Source organism: Dreissena polymorpha, chromosome 3 (genome assembly GCF_020536995.1).
Source record: "Dreissena polymorpha isolate Duluth1 chromosome 3, UMN_Dpol_1.0, whole genome shotgun sequence".
NCBI lineage: Eukaryota > Metazoa > Mollusca > Bivalvia > Myida > Dreissenidae > Dreissena > Dreissena polymorpha.
In genome coordinates this window covers 127,643,063-127,668,990 of record NC_068357.1, presented here as the reverse complement: position 1 = coordinate 127,668,990, position 25,928 = coordinate 127,643,063, and the positions used below count along the sequence as shown (strand labels likewise).

General features: G+C 34.9%; 1 protein-coding gene across 2 annotated transcripts in view; it reads left to right on the top strand.

The window, feature by feature from the left end:
* Nucleotides 1-25,928, top strand: part of LOC127871395 (ATP-dependent RNA helicase TDRD9-like) — a 108,075-nt gene that overhangs the window by 4,748 nt on the left and 77,399 nt on the right. For both annotated transcript variants that reach the window (XM_052414300.1, XM_052414299.1), the window contains 4 exons: nucleotides 3,767-3,869; nucleotides 12,501-12,674; nucleotides 20,380-20,464; nucleotides 25,540-25,755. In XM_052414300.1, the coding sequence (XP_052270260.1) occupies nucleotides 3,823-3,869; nucleotides 12,501-12,674; nucleotides 20,380-20,464; nucleotides 25,540-25,755 (522 nt within the window). In that variant the 5' untranslated portion in view covers nucleotides 3,767-3,822. The remainder of the gene's footprint in view (nucleotides 1-3,766; nucleotides 3,870-12,500; nucleotides 12,675-20,379; nucleotides 20,465-25,539; nucleotides 25,756-25,928) is intronic.

Genomic DNA, 25,928 nt, shown 5'->3' with positions numbered 1-25,928 from the left:
GCTGGTTTTCCTGTGCATGCCATTAAGTAACAAGAGCACCGCCTTGCGAGTGCAGACCGCTCATCTATTTTATTTTTAAAGGTGAAGGGACTCTCATTTTCAATCACAAAGGAGGGAGGGGTGGAGTGAAGAGGGGTGTATAGTGTGGGGGCGTGGACATTTATTACATTATCTTCCAAAAATGCGGGAAAAAAAGCAAAACAAATAAAAAAAATCGCAAAAATTCGGGGGGGGGGGGGGGGGGGGGGGGGTATTCTTGAGTGCGATGGTTGGACGGTATTTCAATTTCAAACATAAAATAATAAAAAATAAATATTTGTGTTTTTTAACCGTTTAAAAAAAAAACAATTTGGGTGGGAGGTATAGTATAGTGTGAGGGTGTGGTGGTCATTTGTTAGATGATCTTAAAAAAAAGATTATCTTAAAACAGGGTTCGCCAAAACCGTCGGTCCGCCGGTCCTGACCGGCAAATTTTTCTAAGGACCGACAAGTGATATAAGATAATCGGTCCGACTGACCGACACAATCGGATGAAAAATGGTTTCAAAAAGATCACTCAAAGTGTATAATATGCTATTGGAATAATAGAAGGTAAATGCTTTTTGTTCAACTTCTGTCAAAATCCTTTTTTTTTTACCTTCATTTTGATGTTTTGATGTTTAAAGTTGGATTAGAATTGACTATCACATGCTAGTTCAAAATCAACGGTCTTTGTTAAAAAAAGCAACCGAGTGCGTCCGCCATTTTATTTGTTCCATTTAATTTCTCCACAACAAAAACCGCATGAAAACTTGTTTCAACAGGCATTTGTGAGCATTTCTGTTAAATAGTTTCATTATTATATTGTTCTGGGAAGGATATATTTTAATTTACCGGTACACACCAACAATTTCTGAAATCAAAATTAGATTTTTCACCCGATGTACTATATTTCGGATATTTTAAATTTCGGACATAGGGATATTTATGTGTTGATTTGTTGTTAAAAGTTTGTAGCAATATGTTTTGTGTTATTTCAGACAACAAGAATGGATGGTGGTAATTATCATGGGCCTTTCTATCAAGAAAAAGGTGTGAAAGACATTAATTTAATTGAACCTGGAAATCAACCACCTCAGCTAATAGAAAATATTTTAACAATAGGTGTTGTTTTAGAACTTGTGAAATCGGCTAATAAACAGAAATTGAAGTCATCCAAAGTAGTGTGAATGGGTGTGTGCAATTAAGTCAAACTTGATTGGATGTCGCCCTCACTTTTCAAGAACACGGATTTGTAGAGCTGTGCAGGCTAAAAAACAGTTTGACAAAAAGAAAAAAGAAGTCTAAAGGAATATCTTTGGTTTATATGTGGCTTATTATTAATATAACTAGAAATGGCGCGGCAGAGGCCGACGCGTATCCCCACGCCGAATGTTTGACCTAGGTGTGCCCCAGGGTTGGTAATGGGCCATGCATAGTTGAGATTGACCATATTGTCATAAGAGAAGTTCAGTATCAATTAGAAGTGAATCGGTGTAGAAAAGAAGAAATTATAGTAAAAGGCAATTTTGGGTGGGTGTGGTCTATGTGGGCGGGGCCCCAGGGTTGGTAATGGGGCCATGCATAGTTGAGATTGACTGTATTGTCATAAGAGAGGTTCAGTATCAATTTCAAGTGAATCGGTGTAGAAATGAAGAAATTATAGTAAAAGGCAATTTTGGGTGGGTGTGGTCTATGTGGGCGGGGCGCCCCAGGGTTGGTAATGGGGCCATGCATAGTTGAGATTGACTGTATTGTCATAAGAGAAGTTCAATATCAATTTGAAGTGAATCGGTGTAGAAATGAAGAAATTATAGTAAAGGCAATTTTGGGTGGGTGTGGTCTATGTGGGCGGGGCCCCAGGGTTGGTTATGGGGCCATGCATAGTTGAGATTGACCCTAATGTCATAAGAAAAGTTCAGTATCAATTTGAAGTGAATCCGTGTAGAAATGAAAAAATTATAGTAAATGGAATTTTTTGGTGGGTGTGGCCTATGTGGGCGGGCGCCCCAGGGTTGGGATTGGGGCCATGCATAGTTGAGATTGACCCTAATGTCATAAGAGAAGTTCAGTATCAATTTGAAGTGAATCCGTGTAGAAATGAAAAAATTATAGTAAAAAGAAATTTTTGGTGGGTGTGGCCTATGTGGGCGGGGCGCCCCAGGGTTGGGAATGGGGCCATGCATGGTTGAGATTGACCGTATTGTCATAAGAGAGGTCCAGTATCAATTTGAAGTGAATCGGTGTAGAAATAAAGAAGTAAATGTAAAATAACCTAAAAAAATGAGTGATAATTTCTGACGCGGCCCCACCCCAACCGCTATAACTTTTGACCCAGGGGTCAGATCAAAATTCCAAATAGTGCAGGGTCGCACATAGCTACCATGTGTGTAAGTTTCAAGGTTCTAGTGCTTTTAGTGTAGGAGGAGATAGTGGCCAGGACGGACGGACAGACAGACGGACGGACGGACGGCGGAGATAACCACAATATCCCCACCTTTTTTTCAAAAAGCGTGGGGATAATAATTGTTTAATTATTCGACTTTGGACATGTTTTAATTGTATTTTAATGTGATCAAAACCAATAAACATCAAAAAGGTACTCTCTTTTGTTGTGTTTTGCTGTTATAGTTTAGTCGGACAGTGGGACTGACAGAAACTGATTCGGACTGACAAAAATTTCAAGTCTGTCAGTCCGCATGACTGACAGATTTTTCAAGTTTTGGCGAACACTGCTTAAAAAAAAAAATAGGGGATTCGGGGGGGATTCGGGGGGAGGGTTTGGATGGAGTCTTTTGTGGTTTGTCAGGTAAGAGTAGTTTTGTCAAAGTTTCACTCAAATCTAATCATAAATAAAGAAGTTATGGCATTTTTAGCAAAATTTAATAATTTGACCTTGAGAGTCAAGGTCATTTAAATTCAAGGTAACATTAAACTTGCCAGGTACAGTAACCTCATGATAGCATGAAAGTATTTGAAGTTTGAAAGCAAAAGCCTTGATACTTTAGAAGTAAAGTGGATCGAAACACAAAATTTAACCATATATTCAAAGTTACTAAGTCAAAAAAGGGCCATAATTCCGTAAAAATGACAACCAGAGTTATGCAACTTGTCCTTTTACTGTACCCTTATGATAGTTTGCGAGTGTTCCAAGTATGAAAGCAATATCTATGATAGTTTAGGGGTAAAGTGGACCAAAACACAAAACATAAAATTTTCAATTTTCTAAGTATAAAGGGCCCATAATTCCATCCAAATGCCAGTCAGAGTTACATAACTTTGCCTGCACAGTACCCTTATGATAGTTAATAAATGTTGCAAGTATGAAAGCAATAGCTTTGATACTGTAGGAATAAAGTGGACCTAAACACAAAACTTAACCAAAATTTTCAATTTTCTAAGTATAAAAAGGGCACATAATTCTGTCAAAATGCCAGTCAGAGTTACATTACTTTGCCTGCCCAGTCCCCTCATGATAGTAAGTAAGTGTACCAAGTTTGAATGCATTAGCATTGATACTTTCTGAGAAAAGTGGACCTAAACGCAAAACCTAACCGGACGCCGACGCCAAGGTGATGACAACAGCTCATAATTTTTTTTCAAAAAATAGATGAGCTAAAAAAGAAAGAAATCAAATACTACAATAAATAGTAATCTGCTATGTTAATTATAACATATGCAATGCAGATGCTTATAAATTAAGTTTTTTATGAAACTTATTGTAATGAACAGACCAGACCGATTTCAGGGTGATGAATGTTCTCCATATGGCAAAATTCAACTTGAGTGGGCATCCACAACCAAATGCTGGAAAAAGCTTCAAACAGACTGCAGTGTATTCTGTCTTCAAGGTACTGGGCTTGCACTAAGTAACTGTACATTAAATTAGTATTTGTTCGTTATTATGTAAAATAATCACGTATGGGAAGTATCTTAGTTTTGGGGCCAATATAATATGTTATGATATACATATGAATTTTAAATATTACTTTTGTCTTGTTTAATTTACCCCAGATAGATGTCCTACAGAACAATATCAGACCAATCACCATGCAGTAGCCTAACAAAACCAGACATTTCAGTCCATTTCCTGTTGTCAGATCCCAATGTATATTGATTATAGATTCACTTTTATAATAGTTTGAATGTAAATAACTCTTAACTATAGACCTTTTTATGATTTTTATTCCCTAGAGCACATGTGAACAGTTTACCTCATACCAGAAAGGACCCGGAGGCAGTGCATGGTGTTCAATATTCTCAAATATACGCCACAAAGGAAAATGGCAGTGCGTTGAAGACATTGACAAACAATTTGAAAACTAGCCTTTGTGCTAAGCCTGGCAGTCTGTGGCTGATGACATTGTTTGTAGTCTCTCATGTTTGCTTACACTTATAATAACCTTTGTAAGACCTCAGTTCATGAACTCGTGAAGAATTATAGTTCATGAACTATTCACTGAGCCCGTGAACAGAAAATGGGCCATTGAAAAATAGAAGGAGTGTTCATGAACTGTTCATGAACAGCAAAACCCTAAAGAACTTTTCAAGAACTGTGTTGTTCATGAACTGTTCAAGAACACTTCATACCATTGGTGTTCATGAATAGTTCATGAACACTTCATGCCATAAGGGTTCAAGAATAGTTCATGAACATTTCATGTCATTATGGTCCAAGAATAGTTCATGAACACTTCATGCCATTAGGTTTCAAGAATATTTCATAAACACTTCATGCCAATAGTGTTCATGAACAGTTCATGAACTAAAATAAGAACATTTCACAGACGTGGCCCATTTTCTGTTCACTGACTATTCGTGAACTATTCATGAACTCGGTTCACGAACAGTTCATGAACAGTTACTAATTACTTGACATTGCAATGAATTTTTGTATGACGTCATACTCGCGAATCAAGGGTAGTAAAACAAAATGGCTGACGCTTTACACTTATGTCAACAATTTTGACATTTAAGAGCTTTAAAAACATTGTTTGGAAATCACAATGGGAAAAATCAGCGAAGAATGAATTTATTTTAAAAGGTTAATGTTTGTTTTCGTTGTTTTTTATGGGTTATTATTTTAATATTGACATTAAATGTTTAGGTCGCGAATTTACGATAATCGAGGATATAATATTTTGAACACAATCATGTCAATATATTTATTTAAAATACATGGTTATCAAAAAAACTTAAAAAGCTTTTGCCCGTAAAATAGGTAGCACCTTGCCTGTAAATTAGGTTATCATATCAGCCTTACTCTTCAAAATGAATACCAGACCAGTCCGTCATTCAATATGCGTTATCATTCCATTACAGGGTTCCCGCTGTCGATCGCCATTGTCGCCAATTGCGACAAAATAAAAAATCTGGCGACAAAATTTTGTAAATGGCGATTTAAAAAAAAATCGGCATTTTTCTGCGTTCATATTTTCTTAAAATGACAAAAGACGCTGTGTTTATCAGCCGCTTTACGGCAGTCGTAATAATATAGATGTCCATGATGTAAGCGATACAGCTGTAATCAATGGAGCGTGGTGCTGACTGCAGACTACCGCAAAGTGGCATGCAATGGTGAGAATTGCGATTATCTGGGTTGTTGTTACAAGTTATCTTAATTGGTCGGCAGTTTTATTGCTTTAGAGATAAGACAACATTGAAATAAACCTACCGACTTTGTGCTTAAATGTGAAGTGTTTGTCACAGTGTTCGAAGCCGATTCCAAGACCGTTACATTGACAACCATGTGACACTCAAAAAAAAAGTAAGTATCGATTGTGTTTAGAAAAATCGGTGAAATTATAGAAAATAATTAAACATTTTAGATATATTGATTCTATTTACATGTAAACGGTGACATTTCTGTTTTAATCGTCAACATGGCAAGTTCAGAGTGTATAACGACTTTTAGAAAGTGAACATTAGATTCTGATAATTATGAGACTCATTCAAAAATGCAAATGTTTCCCCGCTAACATTCACCAGCTAGCAAACAAAACCCAAACATAGACAGTTGTTAAACAGAATTTCATTTCCTTCAATTTGATTTCCAACTCACAATATATGCTGTATGAACTCTATATACTCTCAAAACTAATAAATTAATTCACTACCGGATGTTCTGTTTTAAAAAAGGTAAACATCGTTAAGCACATGAAAAACCATTTGACACACACGAAAATCTATTTGACACACAATTTAATATACATTTACACAAATGCTTATTTTATTTGACTGTTGTGCTATGAGCTTTATGTAGTAGGTCATGTGCTAGCACAAATTTATATTATTTATATACTACACATTAGTTGATTATTATTAGTAGTATATTAATATTATTTTTCCCTTTTTGTATTTTCAGATTACCAGAAAGCTGCATGCTATAGCAACCAAGCTGTGGCAACATATTCAGGCTGCTAAAAAAGTGTCAATAAACAAGACTTACAACTGATTGAATGTGCCTTTATTTAATGAACAATCTTAAATGTGTTGTTATTTTTAATAATACTGTTATGAAATCAATTCCTTTAACATACTGTTCAATGCTCAGTTTTTTGTTTGTATCACAATGACATGATCTTCATTGCCCAAATGTAGCCCCAGTGTGGCGACAACTTTTTAAATTTGGCGAAAGTGAGTGGCGACAACTTTTTAAAGCCCAGAGGGAACCCTGCATTATCAGGAAAGCGGCAGAAATAAAAGAAGTTTCACTTATCTGTATGCAACTTGTCCACTATGTCGGGTGTTTGTTGTTTGTTTGTTTTTTGTTAATTTTAACTTTGTCCACGCACAACCCACTTTTTCCTCCATCACTGTTGTTGTTGTAGCGCGGTTTTTAAAACGACACCCGCTCGAGGCTACAAATAATTGTATTTTAACCGATTATTTGACGCCATCCTCGTACAAATAGGCGAGAACCTCACCATCTAAAATGAAGATAATTAATAAGCACTCCGCATAAATATAAACACGAAATAAATAGTGTTGCTTATGAATTAATAAACTGATGTACTAAGTGCAGCCGATCCCAAAGCTTATGTTATGTATGACTATCTGGTCTCGTGTGAAGTCCTATAAAACCTTAGATATTTGGGTTTTAGCATACCTCAATAACAATAGTGGTGCATCGACTGCCTCCGAAATGCTCCGTACCATTGATCGTATGTACCGGAATGAATGAATGAATAAATAAATATGCCTACCACTGCCGATAACTCAGCTCTGACAGGCAGTCTTAAGTCAACGGGGTGCACTTGGTCTTGTAAATATGTATTAAAATAGTCACCGTATTAGCTGACAATGGCATGGCAACGACTCTTTTTTTTAACATACACTGCTCGTCAACAACGTAGACTTCTTGTTAGCATTCTGCTAAAGAAGAAACACTACAGGACGGCGGCCCCTACAGGACCTTACAATTCTTCCATAGGATCGAGATTGAAGGGTTCTCCGATGGGCTCGCGATGGCACGGTCTGCATATAAAATGCAGTTTCAGCTGGCATGTACGGGCCTAGCTGATGATACTCCCAGGAGGATATATCTTAGAAGCCGAGAATACCTTGATATGCACTATCCTTATTGTAACGATGGGGCAAATTAATTCAGTAAAACCCGTCTGCTTATTTCGTAAAATATCATTAGTTTAGTTAAACATATTTTTTGTATATACACATTCATTTACAAACAATAACATATCATAGACAGTTTAAAGTACATGTATACGAATGGATTGGGCCTAGAGTTATACCAACATCATCGATGTGGGCCCTTCTCACTAAATATCATTAACTATAGGCGGCAATTTGAAACCCTTTATGCTTTAAGTATGAAAGAAATGTTAAGCACGGTTATTGAAATAGATCAGAATATATGTAATGGTATTTTTACAAGATTTGTTGAATATCGTTTTTTACATCTAATTCATGATCGTTATTTTATTTATTTTTTTAGCTTATTCAAATAGTAGAAATAATAAAACTTTCTTGATGGGATAAATAAATTGTAATTGACTATTTCCCTGTTTACGGTATCTGCTTGAGACATTAATAGAAATATTATTAAAATATTTAAAGGGAAACTAATGAGACAAAAGTGCTGATCTTCAACTTATTCTCCGTTTTTCTCTAACTTTTTTCAACTGTCTCTTACTTACAAAATGCTATAACAATTTAAGTACAATGTGGACAGCAACGACAACATGCAGACAAATACCGTGGACACGAAAAATAAATATAATAAATAAACCTATCATACCTGTATCACATGTTCGATGTTACCATATGTCACATAAATCACAAAGGATGGCATGTTGGCGACTATCTGCTCACAAGAAAACACAATTTGTCTGCAATAAGGTCGATATTTGAATTAATTATGCCATAACCAAGTTGCTTGTTCTATACACTTTCTGCGAGTATCTTGAGATCAAAAGATGCAAACTAGCTTAAAGTTTATAAAAAAAATACACCGCGGTAACTCCTTTAATGTTCATATGCTATTAATAAGCCAATCATCTGATCAAACGTCTTGGATCTAAGTTTGTTGGATAAGTGTAAGGGCGACACGATCCAGGTCGAAACGACTCAGTTTGACTTAGGGCTCTCTTATTGGCGTTTTTAACAGATCAAATCTGGTGAATATCACTATACATCCAGTATTGCCCTGCAAAACTGACAGTGAATTTTCATGTGTTTGTTATTCTGCATGTCTGTGTATATATATTAGTATGCTTAAGTATATATTTTAAAAGTCTTATGTATCTATTTAAATACCCTGGTCAATTACTTTTAATAAGGGTTTTGTTTTTTAGCAATCATTCGTATATGTCTTTAAATTATATGTGATAAATTGCATTTCTTTTTATCTAGGTGTTTGTTTTATCTTGTTGTTAAGACTTTGTTTTTGTCGGAAAATAGCTTTGATTGCTAATGTTAACTTTTTATAAAAACCGACTTTAAATAAAGTTTCTTGTATCTTGTATCTAGGGCGAACAGGTATTGGGGCGAAACGACCCAATACCAGCGCTACACCAGTAGGGTTTAGGTCCAGAAAGGCCGAAAACTAAAAAGGCCGCATACCAAAAAGGCCGAATACCAAGAAGGCCGTACCAAAAAGGCCACAAAGCGTACCAAAAAGGCCACAAAGCGTACCAAAAAGGCCAAAAAATGAACTAAAAAGGCCTTAAACCAGTTATTGTTATTTTATGTTTCAAATTGTGTTTACAAACAAATACACGTGTATTCATCAAAATGGAATAAGTCATAAAACAGGTATGAAGTTTATCATTTTCTTTATTTGTTGTTTATGCACAGGAGTTTAAAATTCTATCAATATAGCTAATCTAATGGCTAAATAAACAAAATTATACCCCTATATAGTATAAAGGCTAGTATAGTCTTTATACTATATAGGGGTATACACAATTTTATTTAGCCATTAGATTAGCTATATTGATAGAATTTCAAACTCCTGTGGTTTATGTTTAAATATACATTTACGATATATACAGTCAATGTACAAGCAAAGTCACACAATTTATATAACAAAATATACAGTTACAAGCAAACATTTACAGACGATATACGTGTTCTGTCACACTGACAAAATACAACATAATTACATAATAATATTGTTAACCATGTGCATTCTTTTTTTTATTAAATCAAATTTATCGGGGGCCTCTGCGTCTCTGCATGGACGACACACATACGTGACTTCATCGAGACGCATCGCCTCCCTGTATGCTGTCTGGGTTATGCCTGTGTATGGACGATACCCGCTATTAATAACGCAATATATTTTGTGATATTCAATGTTGCACAACAAAACATCACATATAACCATCGAAATTGTGCATCAAACATAGAAAAACACTTTTGACAAGCTTGGGTTAAGCAATATATGGGCGGATCAAACAAATATCATAAATCAAACAGATCAAACATTCATCAACAATACATTTAAACAACGTTAATAAGATAACTGCAAGCAAAGCAAAGTGAGATAAATAATTCCCCTAGACTCATGAGCTATTGTAGATTTAAACACATTTGAGTTAGAACCATTTCATCATTTAATAACAAATAAGAAATACAAAAAAAATCATAACACGATTTCGCTTATCGTCACATAAATAAGAGATCGAAAGTAGTCGTTATAATAAGATACTACGTGAAAATAGAAAATGTAAGTTTTGCAATGGACGCGCTATAGAAAACGAGTATCACTTTTAACTTGTTTGTCCTCTTTATAGAGAAATTAGAAAGGAACATTTAAAACCATATTTTCAAAGGTGGCCAACGTTCAATAAATATGACATTCTAATGCAGTCGGCTAATAAAAAAAACATTATAAACTTTGCTAAATTTATTTTTAATGCTTATGAAATGCGTAATAATATTGACAATCAGTGATAATTTTTAATAATATTACTTAGAATAAAGCATTTTTTATTTCTTTCGGTTTAAGTCTTCTGAATTGAATGTAGCTAGTTTTACATCGTTTAAAGTTAAGAAACTGTTTTAAAATGCGCAAGTAATCATCAATAGGTGCCAATAAGTGTCATTTTACACCACATGTGGGCTTTCTACTATTCCGTTATCAAAACAGATGCCGCAAACTGTGAATGACCCTTGACACTTGAATACCCGGTTTGATTAGCGAGTCTTTTGTACATGCACATTCTTTCAACTTCTTATATTTTAAACATTGCCAAAATAGTTAAAGTGGAAATGAACAATATATAATAATATGTTATGTGCTTAATTAAATATTTGTCTTTAAGCAGTCACTTATCCATGTGCGTATATTTTATTGTTGTACATAGTAATTTAGAATAACGTTGTACACTATATATTGTGTTTGTTACTTTTTTGATGACATTGTCTATGTTATACAATTATAACAATGTTCATGGGTCATTTTGACCTAACATATTGTAGATATGTGTTATATCGGATTTGAATAAAACGTTTTTCGTCTTCTTATATAATTATTTTACTTTAAGATGCAAACAGAAAGTTCAGAGAAAAATATAATTTCCTTAAACAGATAATTCCTTCGTGCTAAATGGCGATAATTATGCCGACTTTGATTACATAATTAACGGCTTTTAATTTTAAAAAAACTGAAACATCTATTACTCATTCAAGGAAAAATATTGTGACTAACGAACAATTCATACTGTATCCGATAATTGGCGATAATTTTGCCGACTTTGAATATAAAATTTACGGCTTTGAAGTAGACTTAGTAGTATAGTAGTATATCTTTATTTAAGTCTCATCAATATACATTCATGGTAATTATATTACAATTATTTACACATTATCAAATGTATATTGCCATTCCATATTGGAATTATAAGAGACTATCGCGATTGGGAATTCCACTTAATATTTACAAATTACATACATTACGACTTTTATCAATTCAACATTTTGCACAAACAAATGAAATAAAAAATAAAAGTTAAAAAGTTTAAACTGGAGAAACTTTGCTAATCAAATTAATTACGATCTGCCTTAAAACAAAGGTAAGATACTGAAAGATAGAAAAAAAGCACTATCGCGCATTAGTTAAAAAATGGGTGTAAGAAATCATAGATCACGTTGATCAGATCACCGTGGACCGGATTAGCAAAGTTGCTTCAGACGCAATAAAACGGGGGAAAACTAAAGCAATGATCACATTATATACATAAATAAAATAGATTACTTACAAATTAAAAATACCCGCCTCTGTAGCATGAGATAGCAGGATCTGGCACAGGCTCGTATGATATTATAATTGGAAACAGATAGTTAAATTTGTCAACATCATTTAGTGTTTAGAACAACACATTTGTTTCGGAAGCACGTTTAAACAAAGTTTCTCTGATATCACAGTACACTGGGCAATGGAACAGTACATGGTACTCATCTTCAACATTATTACAAAATGGACAATTTCTTTCCTGAATCGGTAAACCTTCATACCTGCCGGTTTCGATTCTGATGGGAGCTACCACACACCGGAACTTACAAAACGCAGATCTATGTCTAGGTGGCATAATTACCATGAATGTATATTGACGAGACTTAAATAAAGACATACTACTGGGACAATTCACGGTATCTAGTCACTTCGGCATCTGGTTACTTCGAAAGATGCTAATTAAGCCACATACAACTCAAATGAAGATACTTATGAAAAAAGTAATGACTATTTAATAGATATAATAATTATATTCAGCATTACTATTCAATGATAATATTAAATATTGTATGGCCTTTCTGGTATACCATGAGGCCTTTTTGGTTCACTTATGCGGCCTTTTTGGTGCGGCCTTTTTGGGAAGGCCTTTTTGGTAAACGGCCTTTATGGTACTATACCCACCAGTAGTATGTAACCCTGCGATCGTAATCAACTAAGCACAAAATAAAGGCCAAATCAAAGTATAATAATTTAACTACTGCCACATTTATTCTTTAATTGGCAGAATGAGCCTTGTACCAGATATAACTGCCGATCAAATTGATGACTGGTTCAAGATCGGTAGCAAAACTGTAAAAGTAAAGACTGTCAAAGCGACAACATTTGGTGGACACTGCGTGGATCCAGATACTTTAAAACCGTTGCAACCAGTACATCAACATGTTCCGAGTTACAAAAGGTATGTAGATTTAAGGTAATTTATTTTTAAAATAATGCATAAAGTTGTTTTCAAAGGCATGTCTTTTTTGCTAAACGTTATGTTTTTCATAATAAAAATTAATCACACTGTGGACAAACCCATGCAAAAGATGTTGGAACTTGCAAAAGAAGTGGCTGAGGTCCGCTTTAATTTCGAAATTCCGGGTGTCTGGAAACACCGAAATCAACTTTTCACCCAGTTACAACCGAATTCCACTTTTCACCGAATTACAACCGAGTACCGAATATCATTACCGAATTACACTATGCTTCAACCAAAATTAACTGACATGTTTTTTATTTAACTTTATAGTAAACTACATTTTTTAGGGCTGCGTCATAGTTTCATTAATTGTGTTATGTTTCAGCTTTTCTTCTTTTAAGACAACAGTTGGAAAAGGTGAAATGTGCGCATATCTTTAAACCAAATTCCACTTAAAATATTTAATTTATCCTTTATCACAATGATAAGAATGCTCATCATGTCGATTCAAATTTGATAAGAGCCTAAAGATGATAAAGAATTGCTAAGTAATTACGGAATTACACATTTTATATTAAATTGAGGACCAAATTACACTTTCACCAAATTCCATTCCACTCCCATATTTACCCGAGAAACGAATTACACATTCAGTTGGGTGTGTGATTTGCAGGTGTAATTTTAAGTAGTTGAAAGTTATAAATGGAGTAACGGAAAAAGCAATAATAGTAAAAAGCAAATGGATTGAGTTAAACGAAATGGATCATATTTGTTAATATCCAGCTTCACATTTAATTAGCGCCGTCTTTAATTAGATTATCTCTATACTGTGAAATTAATAAAAAGTTCACAACGGTGATGTGGCTCCATTCCCGTTTTTTTTAAGTGTACACAACAATTTAGCAATAAGAGAAATCAGTTATTTTAGCAGTATATAATTTTCCAGTACAGTAGCCAAGGGCCTGTGTATTGAGCTGATAAGATACGTATCAACACAGCTGGTTGCTAATACACAGTGTAGACTTCCCCTGTTTTAGTATACTAATTGTTATTTGCCTGATATAAATGAATGGTATTTATTCCGGTCTACCGACGTTATGTTAAAAGTCGTTTTATGTGAAAAGCTGGGTGTCTTACTTAATTTCAATTTTGTACTGACGGAATAGTATTAATTTTTAATTATGTGTAATATAATTATTACAATTTAGCAGTCTAATTATTCATATTCTGAGATTTGTAACTCATTTGAATTGTGACATTTATTATTCCTATAATCAGTATGCATCACGCAAACACGCACTTTTATGATTAAAATCTATTCTTATAAAATTAAATGAATAGATGCAGCTTTGTGACAATATTTATCAAAATTTCTTTCATCACTTAAATATTTTACAACAATACACCCGTGTTTCTATCTTAATAATTCTGCAAACAACGCATGTTTTATCCATGTATCTTTTTATCAAACACTTGTTTATATCTATTTCATACATGTTATTCAAAATTAGCAGTCAAACGTATTTTAAAATGTCAATACGGGTATAATAACACTCGCATTATTGACTCGTATGTTTGCATCTGGAATACGCCCTATTTATGACACTTACTGATTGTTGTGAAATACATTATCTATTTCATGTGTTGAGAATATCCCATAAATGATTAACACGTCTGTAATTACCAATTACTAAAGTGTGACAATCGTTCTTATTGTAGACAATATCGGCATATGTTTGCATTTCGAGGACGCCCATCTTGTTAATAATTTCACTAATTGGTAATTAATGTGTTAGTTAACAATGAAAAACAAGAAATATTGCCGTTTATGGCCTCGTCATTTGTATATTTTATATTGTATCATAATCTTGAATGAACATAAACTACTTATTAAAGCGAGATTATACGATTTTTATAAGTGTTTAATTGTAATATATTGATAAAAATATGTTACCATAACACTGAATAGGCATGAAAAATTTACACTGAAGACTGAAGACGAATTTCATAAAATGCAGCAAAAAGAAATTAGCCGCTGAAAGGAAATTAAAATAAACCGTAAAATTTACATTGAAGACTGAAGACGAATTTCATACAATGCAGCAAAAGTAAAATAGCCGCTGAGAGGAAATTAAAATAATCCGTTAAACTTAATTTAGATTCATATCATACATGCATGATATACACGCTGGCGAATTCTATTGTACTGACATTTTATTGTACAGTCGATTGGTGTATAACGGATAGCTAAGGACTTCGAGTCTCATTTTAACGTAAACACCATGCATTCAGTAATTAAACCATTTAATCTGGATAGACACATGTTTTTCCTATTGAAACATGCCAGCGGTTTTAAATTTCCGAAAAAAATTATTTGTTTACAGCGCGAATTTCATGGTCCACTGATTCAGCCATTACCGGATCGCTTAGGTCTTTATCGGATTACATGTTTATCGTGTTATTTCTTGAAATTTGACGCAGCATTTGTAAAAAATAATTGCAATATATGTACATTTCCAGAAAAGAAATTCATTTCTGCGTTTAATAAGATCAAGTTTATGGAAATCGCTGCACACTTGATGAAGTATGGCTGTTCAAAGCGATGCACCCAATATTCGGGTCATTTTGAGTTGAATACCTTGTTATATATATAGATTTGATAGTGAAAAATATGTTTTCAGAGAAATCGATGTTTCGTAAAATTGGATTATTTTTCATTAAAAATGATGTTTTCACTAATTAATATCATAACCACATGCTAACCACATGGGTATTGGACAACTTACATTGAGTTTATATTTATTTTGAGACAATCCCCACATTCCTGAATATGGGTCTCACATGTCCGTTATTCACTAAATCCCGAGTTGCAGCTTTCATGGTTATTTTATATGGTACCCATCAATTTAGTTTCTGAGCATTCTTACTTTTGTTAAGGACACATAATACTTACATATTACATCAATGAACTTTATGTTTACCAAACAAAATCTGCAAAATTCAAGAAACCATTCGTCTGCACTTTTCCTGTCGTCACAAAAACGGTGCGTACATAACGTGACCTTGTTTTGCTTTCGAAAAAAGGAACAGTTGTAAACATTGACACACGTCAACAAAAACATGAATCGACTTAACAATGATAGGCTTTTTGTATTCAATTCATAGAAAACTGTAAATCTTAACATAAAAAAAGTATTTTGCAAAAAACGTTTAACCTATCCGTTACTCACTAAAATCCGCTATACACCAATCGACTGTACTGACATTTTAAATTCAGATTGAAAAAAACCCCGATTTTTATTACATTCGAAGGACAGTCATCAAACAAATCCAAATTCTTTATTGGCCAATTAGATATTGTATTCAATAAACACTCAAAATAACAATTTATTCTAATTAGTGAAAATCAGCATATGATTAAAACAATTAAAAAATATCCCACTTTCATTTATTCAAAAGGACAATCATCAAACAAAATTGGAACTCTTTTATAGCCAATTATCTATTATCTTCAATCAGATGTAGTGTCAAAAACTTGTGAATAGCGGATTATTTAAAGACACGTGAAACTAATAAAGGTGGTCTAAAAATCTGCAAACTGTAAAAAACGCAAAACAATTGATAGAGACTTGGCCAGTCGGCCTGTGATTAGTGGAAGTGGAATTCGGTAACAGGCAGGCGTCATGTGAAGAACCCGTATCTAATCGATACCAACGATCATTTTAATGTGTAGTTTGGTTGTAATTCGGTGAAAATGTAATTCGGTTGTAATTGGGTGAAAAGTGGAATTCGGTGTTTCCATGGACCGCGAAATTCCCTCACTGGAGTTCCTGGTGTCGTGTAAACAATAAATGTGTACAAAAATATTTTTGGTACATCATAAAAACTAAACTAGGAACATGTGCATTTTTGTCCCTCAAAACATATCCATGTTGAGTTGATTTCGTTTTGAAAGCTAATTATCTGAAATCAACACTGAAACTGAAGATTTCTGCAAAATCCCATTTTATCGACTATTCAAGCAATTTTTCCATCTGACACATTGTTATGAAAGCGGTCACAATACCACTTTTCAGACCAAGTCTGCCATTTTTTTAGTCTGGCAGAATGCCTATGTTAAGTGTAATTTCCTTTGTTAAGGGCTTAGTCCATATAAACGGACCCTTTCATAAACATAACGCAGTGGTTCTCAGCTGATCAGTGCGCATCACTAAACTCACGTCATTCGTGACCAAAAGAGGAAAGCAGCACACTAACTTAAAAAACACATTAAAGAAAATGTACCTGAATGGCAACCTATAGAAGTTATTCTTCTCACGCAACCTAATTAAACATGACAAAGTTTCAACACACTATTCTTGTTGACATTTTTATGTTGAAATTTGGAACAGTGTAAATATTTGACATCTGTTCTACATTGTTATCAACTAAGGCTACATCGATAATCACAATGTCCAAATGATTGGTGCAAAGGGACCTTACCGATAGCGACACTTTAAGTGGGCAACATTGCCAAAGTTTTCCGATATGGTGGATAGAGCATATGAAAGAATAACAAAGTAAATAAAAAGCAATTAGTTCTTGCTTTAATAGTACATTTGCATAAGTTTGGGCTTTAGACATGTAAACGTAGATAATTGTTTGTAGTACAGTACAGCCAACGCGGAACAAACATATTTCGCGATCCGCGGCGGCAAGGCGCACAAGTCGATGCCGAGTCAGCCGTTGAAGCCGCATCAGTATGCGGCGGCAAGTCGCATTTCCCGCAAAGCTTGGCATCTGTCCGCCGAGACATGCTGAGGCAAGCCGCGATGCGCGAAATGACGCCAAGTCGATGCGCATCTTCAAATCAAAATCTTTTTAAAATGATTAGTTAGTCAAAGAAATTTAAAAGAACAATTATATATATATTTAAAATCATAGTTAATATAATGTGCGCGGATTCAAAATAGATAAACTAGTTAATAAAAAAGCATCCTGTTGTTTTGTTTTTAGTGACTGCATTCCCGTTTCTAAAGAAATTGCTGTCATCCGGATAGAAATAATTATTATTTTAAAGAATGCAAATTAAAAAAATCGAATTTATCAAATCAATTAATTAATACGATTATCACGGGCATGTATTTATAAAATCCCAATAATTTATTGCCATTGTCATTTTTAGAATCGGCTAAAGTACTTCAAGTTACTTTGTGTGCGTTTATTGCGCCGTATGATTATTGTCTTTATATTAAACGATCAACAAACATATTTGTTTTGGGTTAAATTATTGCGACAATATTCATTAGCATAAACAATGTCACGTGATTATGTTTTGGCACATACGAGTGGTCAAGACTCCAGCAGGTGATGGATTTATAATTGCTTGTTGTTTTTGCTATTATATTTTAGCTGAGACAATAAGCAGTTTGAAGCCACATCAATAACCAACACTTAATTGTTGTTTTGTTAATTATCAGCTTATTATAACTATTGTTTGACTATGCGTATATAAAGTAGTTTCATTTTGTTTATATTATACAGTTGATATCGCTAATCATTACCCGATAATCCCGTATATTCCAGTTTTAAAGCAAATTCCGGTAAATATTTACGATAAAAGTGCTCAAGACACACACACATTACATAATTATTCTTTAGTATCAAATACATTTTGCCATTTGTTACTATTTAAAGATGTGATGAAATAACGTCCAATCCGGGCGTTTTTTTTTTCTACTGAACACGCATAAATCGCTTGACGTGAGGTACATGTTTTTATACAACACAAAATACACTCAAACTTTCCATGCGACGTTGCACATGTCTGCATAATTTTTGCGCTCTTTTTATGGAGACAAAGGATTTTTAGCACTGTTTATTTGACGCTAGAAATTGTTAATGTCGCATGAGCATTAAAATTTGGAAGGGTGTTTCGGATTACAAATTTAATAAAGCTCATTTCAGAATGGAAGGAAACATTAACATTGTGCGTAATTTATTCAACGATAATTTGTTAAAGCGCATTATGTGCCATATCGTTTATTAAAACGTGAAAAAAATAAATATGAAAGTAGCGTAAATGTAGGTTTCTATGCTACACATATGTACATGTAGGTGTATATCTTTTCACTCAATCCCCCGCGTACGTATGCGGCGGATTTACTCCGCGAAAGTATGCGAGGTTAAAACAGACTCGGCGTTGTTGTGCGGATCGATGCCTCGGCGATACGCCGGGTAAACAATCGACACAGCTGCCGCGTACTAAGTTTCTGGCCGTGGCATAGCCACGGATTATGTTTGTTCCACGTTGGCTGTACTGTATCAGTGTTAGCCCTTGAAGGACTTGCACTTGAAGTGTAGATTTTATTTTAATGATTTACTTTATGCCAGACATTGACCAATTAAAATCAGTTCGATGTGGAATTCCGGCAAGCCCCTGATGTGAATTGTAGAAATTCAGAGTTTTGATGATGTAATCACCATTTTATTGAAATGTTTATGATTATCTTTCATACAAGTTATATGCATAATTATTGATGTTATAAATCAAACATAATGCATTTTTCCAATTTAAAGTAAATTGACCTCCTAATTCCCTTGTTGACTGGTATATGTTCTGTTCCATAAAAGTTGAAAAAGGTCTTGTAGGATTATCATAGAAGACTATATTGTGTTCACTTAAGTCTCACTAGTTTGAAAAGACAAATAAGTTTAAGGGTTAGCACTGCACATAGTTCAGTTGTTAAAACCAAGAAACATTGTTATGACTATTAGCCCTTTGCATGCTGGGAAATTTGTCGTCTGCTAAAATGTCGTCTGCTGAATTTCTAAAATGAGCATTTTCTTTGATTTTTTTTCAAAGAATACTATCAGAATAGCAAACAGTTTGGATCCAGATGAGACGCCACGTTCTGTGGCGTCTCATCTGGATCCAAACTGTTTGCAAAAGCCTTCAAAATTCCGTTCCCGCACTGAAAGGGTTAATAGTACTTGTTACCTATAGTACAAAACAGTGTTGCAGAGAGATTGAAGACATATAGGGTATAATCCTACAATATTTCTTGTCAACTTTCATTCATTTGTTCTAAGCCCAGTGAGTCCTTAAAAATAAGAACAAAATGTGCAATACCATTGTATTATTTCACTGATTTTAAAAGGTAGTAGTATTTTCAATCTTTATATTCATTCATTGATAAATGTTTACTTCGGAGATGATGATATCAGTGTATTTGGTGAAATGTTTAACAATTTGGTAACATATGTTTTATTTCTCAAAGTGTACTCTTTCAATTTTATATTTCTGTTTGTTTTAATCAAAGATAGCTCAACAGTCTAAGTCAAGCGATAACTTAATGCCTATGGGGCGTTTTTCTGTATTGAAAAGTGTTCCCTTTTTTATATTAAATATTTTTGACACTTAACTCTTGAATAGTTTTCTCTCTGTGCCTTGTTTTGAGAAAATTGGCTTTATTCATGTGCATAAAGTGTTGCCAAGATTAGCCTGTGCAGTCTGCAGAGGCTAATCCGGGACAACACTTTCCATCTTAACTGGATTTTCCTTCAAAAGAAACTTCATGTAAACCCCAAAGTCCATAAAAGCAGAAAGTGTCGTCTCTAATCTGGGAAGGCACCTTAAAAACATGCATTAAGCTCCAATTTTTTTTTCAACATGCAATAAGCCCAGTTTTCCCAGAATAAGGGTATCATTGTGTCTGTTCAGGATCCCTGCCCTGAGGAGCGGCAATGAGTATGCGGCCCAATACCAGGAGGAGGAGCAGAGGAGACTGCTGGGAAGGCCTGCCCTGGTGAGACTGTGATCTGGGATGTCCCCACATGAGAGGCATTTAGCATGGCACTGGTCCGTCAGTCTGCATGGCTTTTGCCCCCAAATGAGAGGCATTTAGCACAGCACTTGTCTATCTGTATGACTGTTGCCCCCACATGAGAGGAGTTTAGCATGGCACTTGACTGTCCATCTGTATGGCTGATGCCCCCACACACAGAGCAAGAGGCATTTAGTAGTGCTGCAACAATACGCCAAAAACCGTATCGCAATATATTGTCAGTTCAAAAACCCGTATTGCAATATATCGCAATATATTGCTAACTTGTACCAAAATTATAACTTGCCAATTACCCGATAATCCCATAAATTCCAATTTTAAAGCAAATACTGGTAAATATTTACTATAAATGTGCTCAAGAATAATAAGAAACACAAACATTCGCAAATTTTCTTAAGTATCAAATACATTTTTGCAATTGTTACTATTTAAAGATGTGATGAAATAACGTCCAACCGGGGCGTTTTTCCCACTGAACACGCGTAATTCAGCTGACGTGATGTTCCCGTTTTTATACAACACAAAATACACCCATACTTTCCATGCGATGTTCTACATGTCTGTATAATTTTCGCGCGCTTTTTATTGAGACAAAGGATAAAGCACTTTTTATTTGACGCTAAAATTTTTTATTGTCGCGTTAGCATTCAAATTTGGAAGCGTGTTTCCGAAATTCGGATTACAAATAATGCTCAAATCAGAATTGAACGAAACATTTACAGCTGTGCGCAATTAATTCAACGATAATATGTTAAAAAGCATCGAATGAATGCTCCCATGTAACAACGCTACTCCGTATAATACACTTTTTAGAATGCTATTTTTACGTAAAAAATAATTTACACTGCTTTGTTTTGTTAACCTTTTTATCATTATTTCGGATGGCTTTTCTGGACGAAATGTGAATGAATTTTTGTAAAATTTTCGTACCGGTATGATGAAAATCATATGGCAATACAATATGCGGATTGCGTATTGCGATATATACCGATATACCGGTATATTGTTGCAGCCCTAGCATTTAGCACGGCACTGAACTGTCTGTCCGTATGGCTGTTGCCCCCACACGCAGAGTGAGAGGCATTAAGCACGGCACTGGACCGTCCGTCGGTATGGCTGTTGCACACATACACAGCAAGAGGCATTTAGCATGGCACTTGTCCTTCCGTCCATATTGCTTCCCCCCCCCCCCCCACACACACAGAGTGAGAGGCGTTTAGCACGACACTGCATGTTTCTCAGTAAATGTGTAAATCTGCTTTGTTTTAAAATAACTGGTGGCCAATTTTATAATTTATTAGCCAATAAGATATTTCTATAGCATTGGGTATTTTGGCTAGAGAATACAATTTTATTGCAAATAACTTATTTGGGGCTATTTTACCATCAGAAACTTTGGTTAAAAACAATTGCCTTAGATTATTTTTAACATATATCAACTCGGCTTATACGAAATTAAGAATGCTTTACCTTGGGGCTTTTATGTTTTTTTACATTATGTACATAGACATTGACAAGGTAAGGTACTCCCCATTTTCTAAAGCAGCAGAAATGCGTCATTACCCATAATTAAATGGCTTTGAACCCGCTCGCTTTTTGAAATGTGCGCGCAGGCCAGGAACCTCGCTCTTGCTCTATCTACTTTCAGTGCCAACAGAAACCCCCACAGACGATGTGATAAATCCCTGTAACTATTGTTTCACTCACTTAATCAACAAAATATATTGTAAATTGCATACACATGAATCATTTCTTAGGCCATAGAAAATAAATTCCTAGATTCTCTTCCCCGCCCGCCCATGGAAAATCGCCCCGCCCGAACGGTTTTTATTTTGAAAAAATCCGTTAAAAATTTGAGACGCAAAATACTGAGGACGAAACGGCTGAATGAGTACAAAATAGCGAAATGTGAATCGGCAACTCAATGTCTCAGAGACAGTTATCTATTTTTAACGGCGCACAAGCGTCGTCTGCAATGTAAGTGATCGAGTGAAAACAACAACAAAATGTTTCTTATTTTGAGGTGTAGGAACGGCGTTACAACGGTAAAAGATTGGTATGGGGTGTAAAATTTGCAGAAACATAAACTCTCGCGGACCTGTACAATGAGTTGATTTGTGGTTCGTATGATCAAGCCCCAAAAAGTTGACCACCCGAAAATCGTCTGTGCCTTTGTTGGTCGAAATAAATTAGAATTGACACAGGTGTCACCCGATGTTACAGTTAGTTAAACTGTCGGCTGTGTAGGAAATTTTATAGACTTTAGTATTGCACAGAGCTCCAGATAAGGGCCGTACAGGCGTAAATACGCCTTTTTCATGAAGATTTACGCATTTATTTTTATAAACTGGACGTACAATAACGGCATTAATATCCATTTTACGCATTTACGAAAACAATCTGGCCGTACCGATACGTCTGCGTCAGCACGGCGTGATTTATTTTATTGGTCCCTAACCTAACAACGCTTTTCGTTAATTTAAATTACCGAAAAGTTGTAGACTGGGTTCATATATTTTTGTCTATTCTGTCGCGTGATTTCCTGTAACTTGTAAATCTGTCAAAAACAATATGTCTGCGCGCAATGGAATGCCGGCTTAACCGAAAGCGGTTCAAAACAACACTTTGTTGTCATATAATGGCTACATACGGTGTCGTCTAACCATCCTGACATTAAATATGTAAACCCAGAAAAAGATATTGTCGCCCCGATATTAAACGATTTGATTGCATCGGTGGTTTAAAACGTTAGAATTCATGATGAGAAACGAATGAGAAAGTGAAATAAGTGTTCATTTACTTAGCTTACTAGTTGGCTTGTGTTTTCTTGTCAAGAAAAATGAAGAAATAGTATTAGTCATTAGTTGTAATGTGTAGTTGTATTTGCATCATAATTCAGAATGGAAAACCTAATACAGTAACTGTTTAAGAAGCTACATATATTTATTATAATTGCTGCAAATGTTTCTGTTAAGTCAGTTATACACCCTTCAATATCCAAGAACACGGGTAGTACAGTACTTCCTGTATTTTTGGATATGGTAGTACAGGTACTAATTGAGTTTAAGCGTTACTCCTTTTCTTTCTGCCAGTGGCAGTACCGTTACTAATTTCACAAATCCTTATCTGGAGCTCTGATTGCAGACACCCCTGAAACTTCCCATATCAAATGTGTATCATCTTCATTCTCAAAATCTTCATCCAATTAATACAAACTGAATTTTAAATAGTAAATGCTGTGTATTGAATGCAGACCATGTTTTAATCAATGATATCTAGTCATAATGAAAAATAACGTAAAGGGTTCTGTTACAGATTTGTATTTTCTTTAATACTTTGTTTAGGTCAATGTTTTGTCTAGTCAATGTTTTATTGAATGTCATAAAATGTAAAACATGATATTAAAAGGGTAAAATAAAACACTTTAATAGTCAAATTTTGATTATATATTTCTTTTATTCTATGTAAATTTACATACATACATACACATAGGCGTTATGCATATAAACCAACAAATTTGTGAACATTTCATTACTTATATATATATAGGTCCGACGCATAAAATGAAAAATAAAAAATAAAAACCACCCACCGCCCCAATTTTCCCCAAAATTTTGATGAAAATGTAGTTATATATTATGCTCCCCCAAAATGTTTTGGGGGAGCATATAGTCGCCGCTTCGTCTGTCAGTGTGTGTGTCCGTCCGTCCGTGCACAATTTTTGCCCGGGCTATTTCTCAGCAATTAATGACCGAAATTCAATTAAACTTTATGGGAAGCTTCACAACCAAGAGGAGATGTGCATATTATCAGCCGGTTCTGGTTGGATGATTTTTCACAGAGTTATGGCCCTTTGAAATTTTCCATTAACTGTACATATAGTGCAATTCTTGTCCGGGCTATTTCTCAGCAACTAATGACTGGAATTCAATGAAACTTTATGGGAAGCTTCACTACCAAGAGAAGATGTGCATATTATCAGCCGGTTATGGTCGGATGATTTTTCACAGAGTTATGGCCCTTGGAAATTTTCCATTGTACATGTAGTGCAATTCTTGTCCGAGCTATTTCTCAGCAACTTATCACGGGAATTCAATGAAACTTTTTGGGAAGCTTCACTACCAACAGGAGATGTGCATATTATCAGCCGGTTATGGTCGGATGATTTTTCACAGAGTTATGACCCTTTGAAATTATCTATAAACTGCACATATAGTGCAATTCTTGTCCGGGCTATTTTTCCCAACTACTGACTGGAATTCAATGAAGCTTTTTTGGAAGCTTAACTACCTTGAGGAGATGCGCATGTTATTTGTGGGTTCTGGTTAAATGATTTATTTACAGAGTTAAGGCCCTTTGAAATTTTTAAGTTGCTAAACCATCCATCGTATTATTTTGTCCGAAATTATGCCACTCAAGACGTTTCCTTTTATCTGAATATATAGTGCAATATTGTGACAAAAAATCCTTTGGGGAGCATCAACCGTCTCCGTCGGTTTCTTGTTTTCTATGGCCTTACCAATTGTTTAACTTGATTTCGTCTGCCATGATGATTTCCAGAAAAATCAGCGTGTAAAATTAAATCAGGTGCCCATAGTGTGTATTGCCTGTTGTTGTAGTGAAATAGCGAGGTTCCTGGTAAAACAAGATGTCTATTATGAATATTCACAATTGCCTATTACAATGTTTGCAGATAAACACCTCTGTATATTTTGGCACTTAATTTTAAAATTTTGGTTGGTTGAAATGAATGTGCCCTGTCATGATTTGTATCGCTCAGGGGCATTTAGAAAGATAAATATTGCATCAGAAATCAACCCCTAAACATTTTGTCTTGAGTGCAACTTTGTCCAGCATGGAATGATTTTCAAATGAAATTGCAGGGCCGAGGTCACAAATCAAGGTCAACGATTTAAGCATTATTCTGTTTAAATTGGATTTTAACACCACTGTAACAATTGTGTATATTATATAATATTATATCAAACTGTAATGAACATCATAACTTGCAAAAAGCTGTTTTCGTTACTTCATAGCTTGGGCCAAGTGACACAATGTCAGTGATGTCATACGACACCGTGTCAGCTGTCAGCACACGACTCGAGGAGCTAGAACTGGACAGCACCATAGCAGGTACAGAGTGCACTCATCCAGGCGAGCTCGCCCCAGAGAATGCGAACAGTGTGTACACGTCATATAACTTTGTCCACGCTTACGATGACAGGCTTCCAATAACAAGGTTTAAAGAGCAGGTAGCGTTACTGCATACTTTGATTTTGTTTGTGTTGAGTGAAAATAAGAAATGATTTACCACTTGAGGAAAAGACGTTTCATTGATACAAATCATTAGGATTTTACACAATATAAATAGACTCCACACTCCGCGCAGGTGACAATGAAGATTGAGTTGATACTTTTCAGCAGT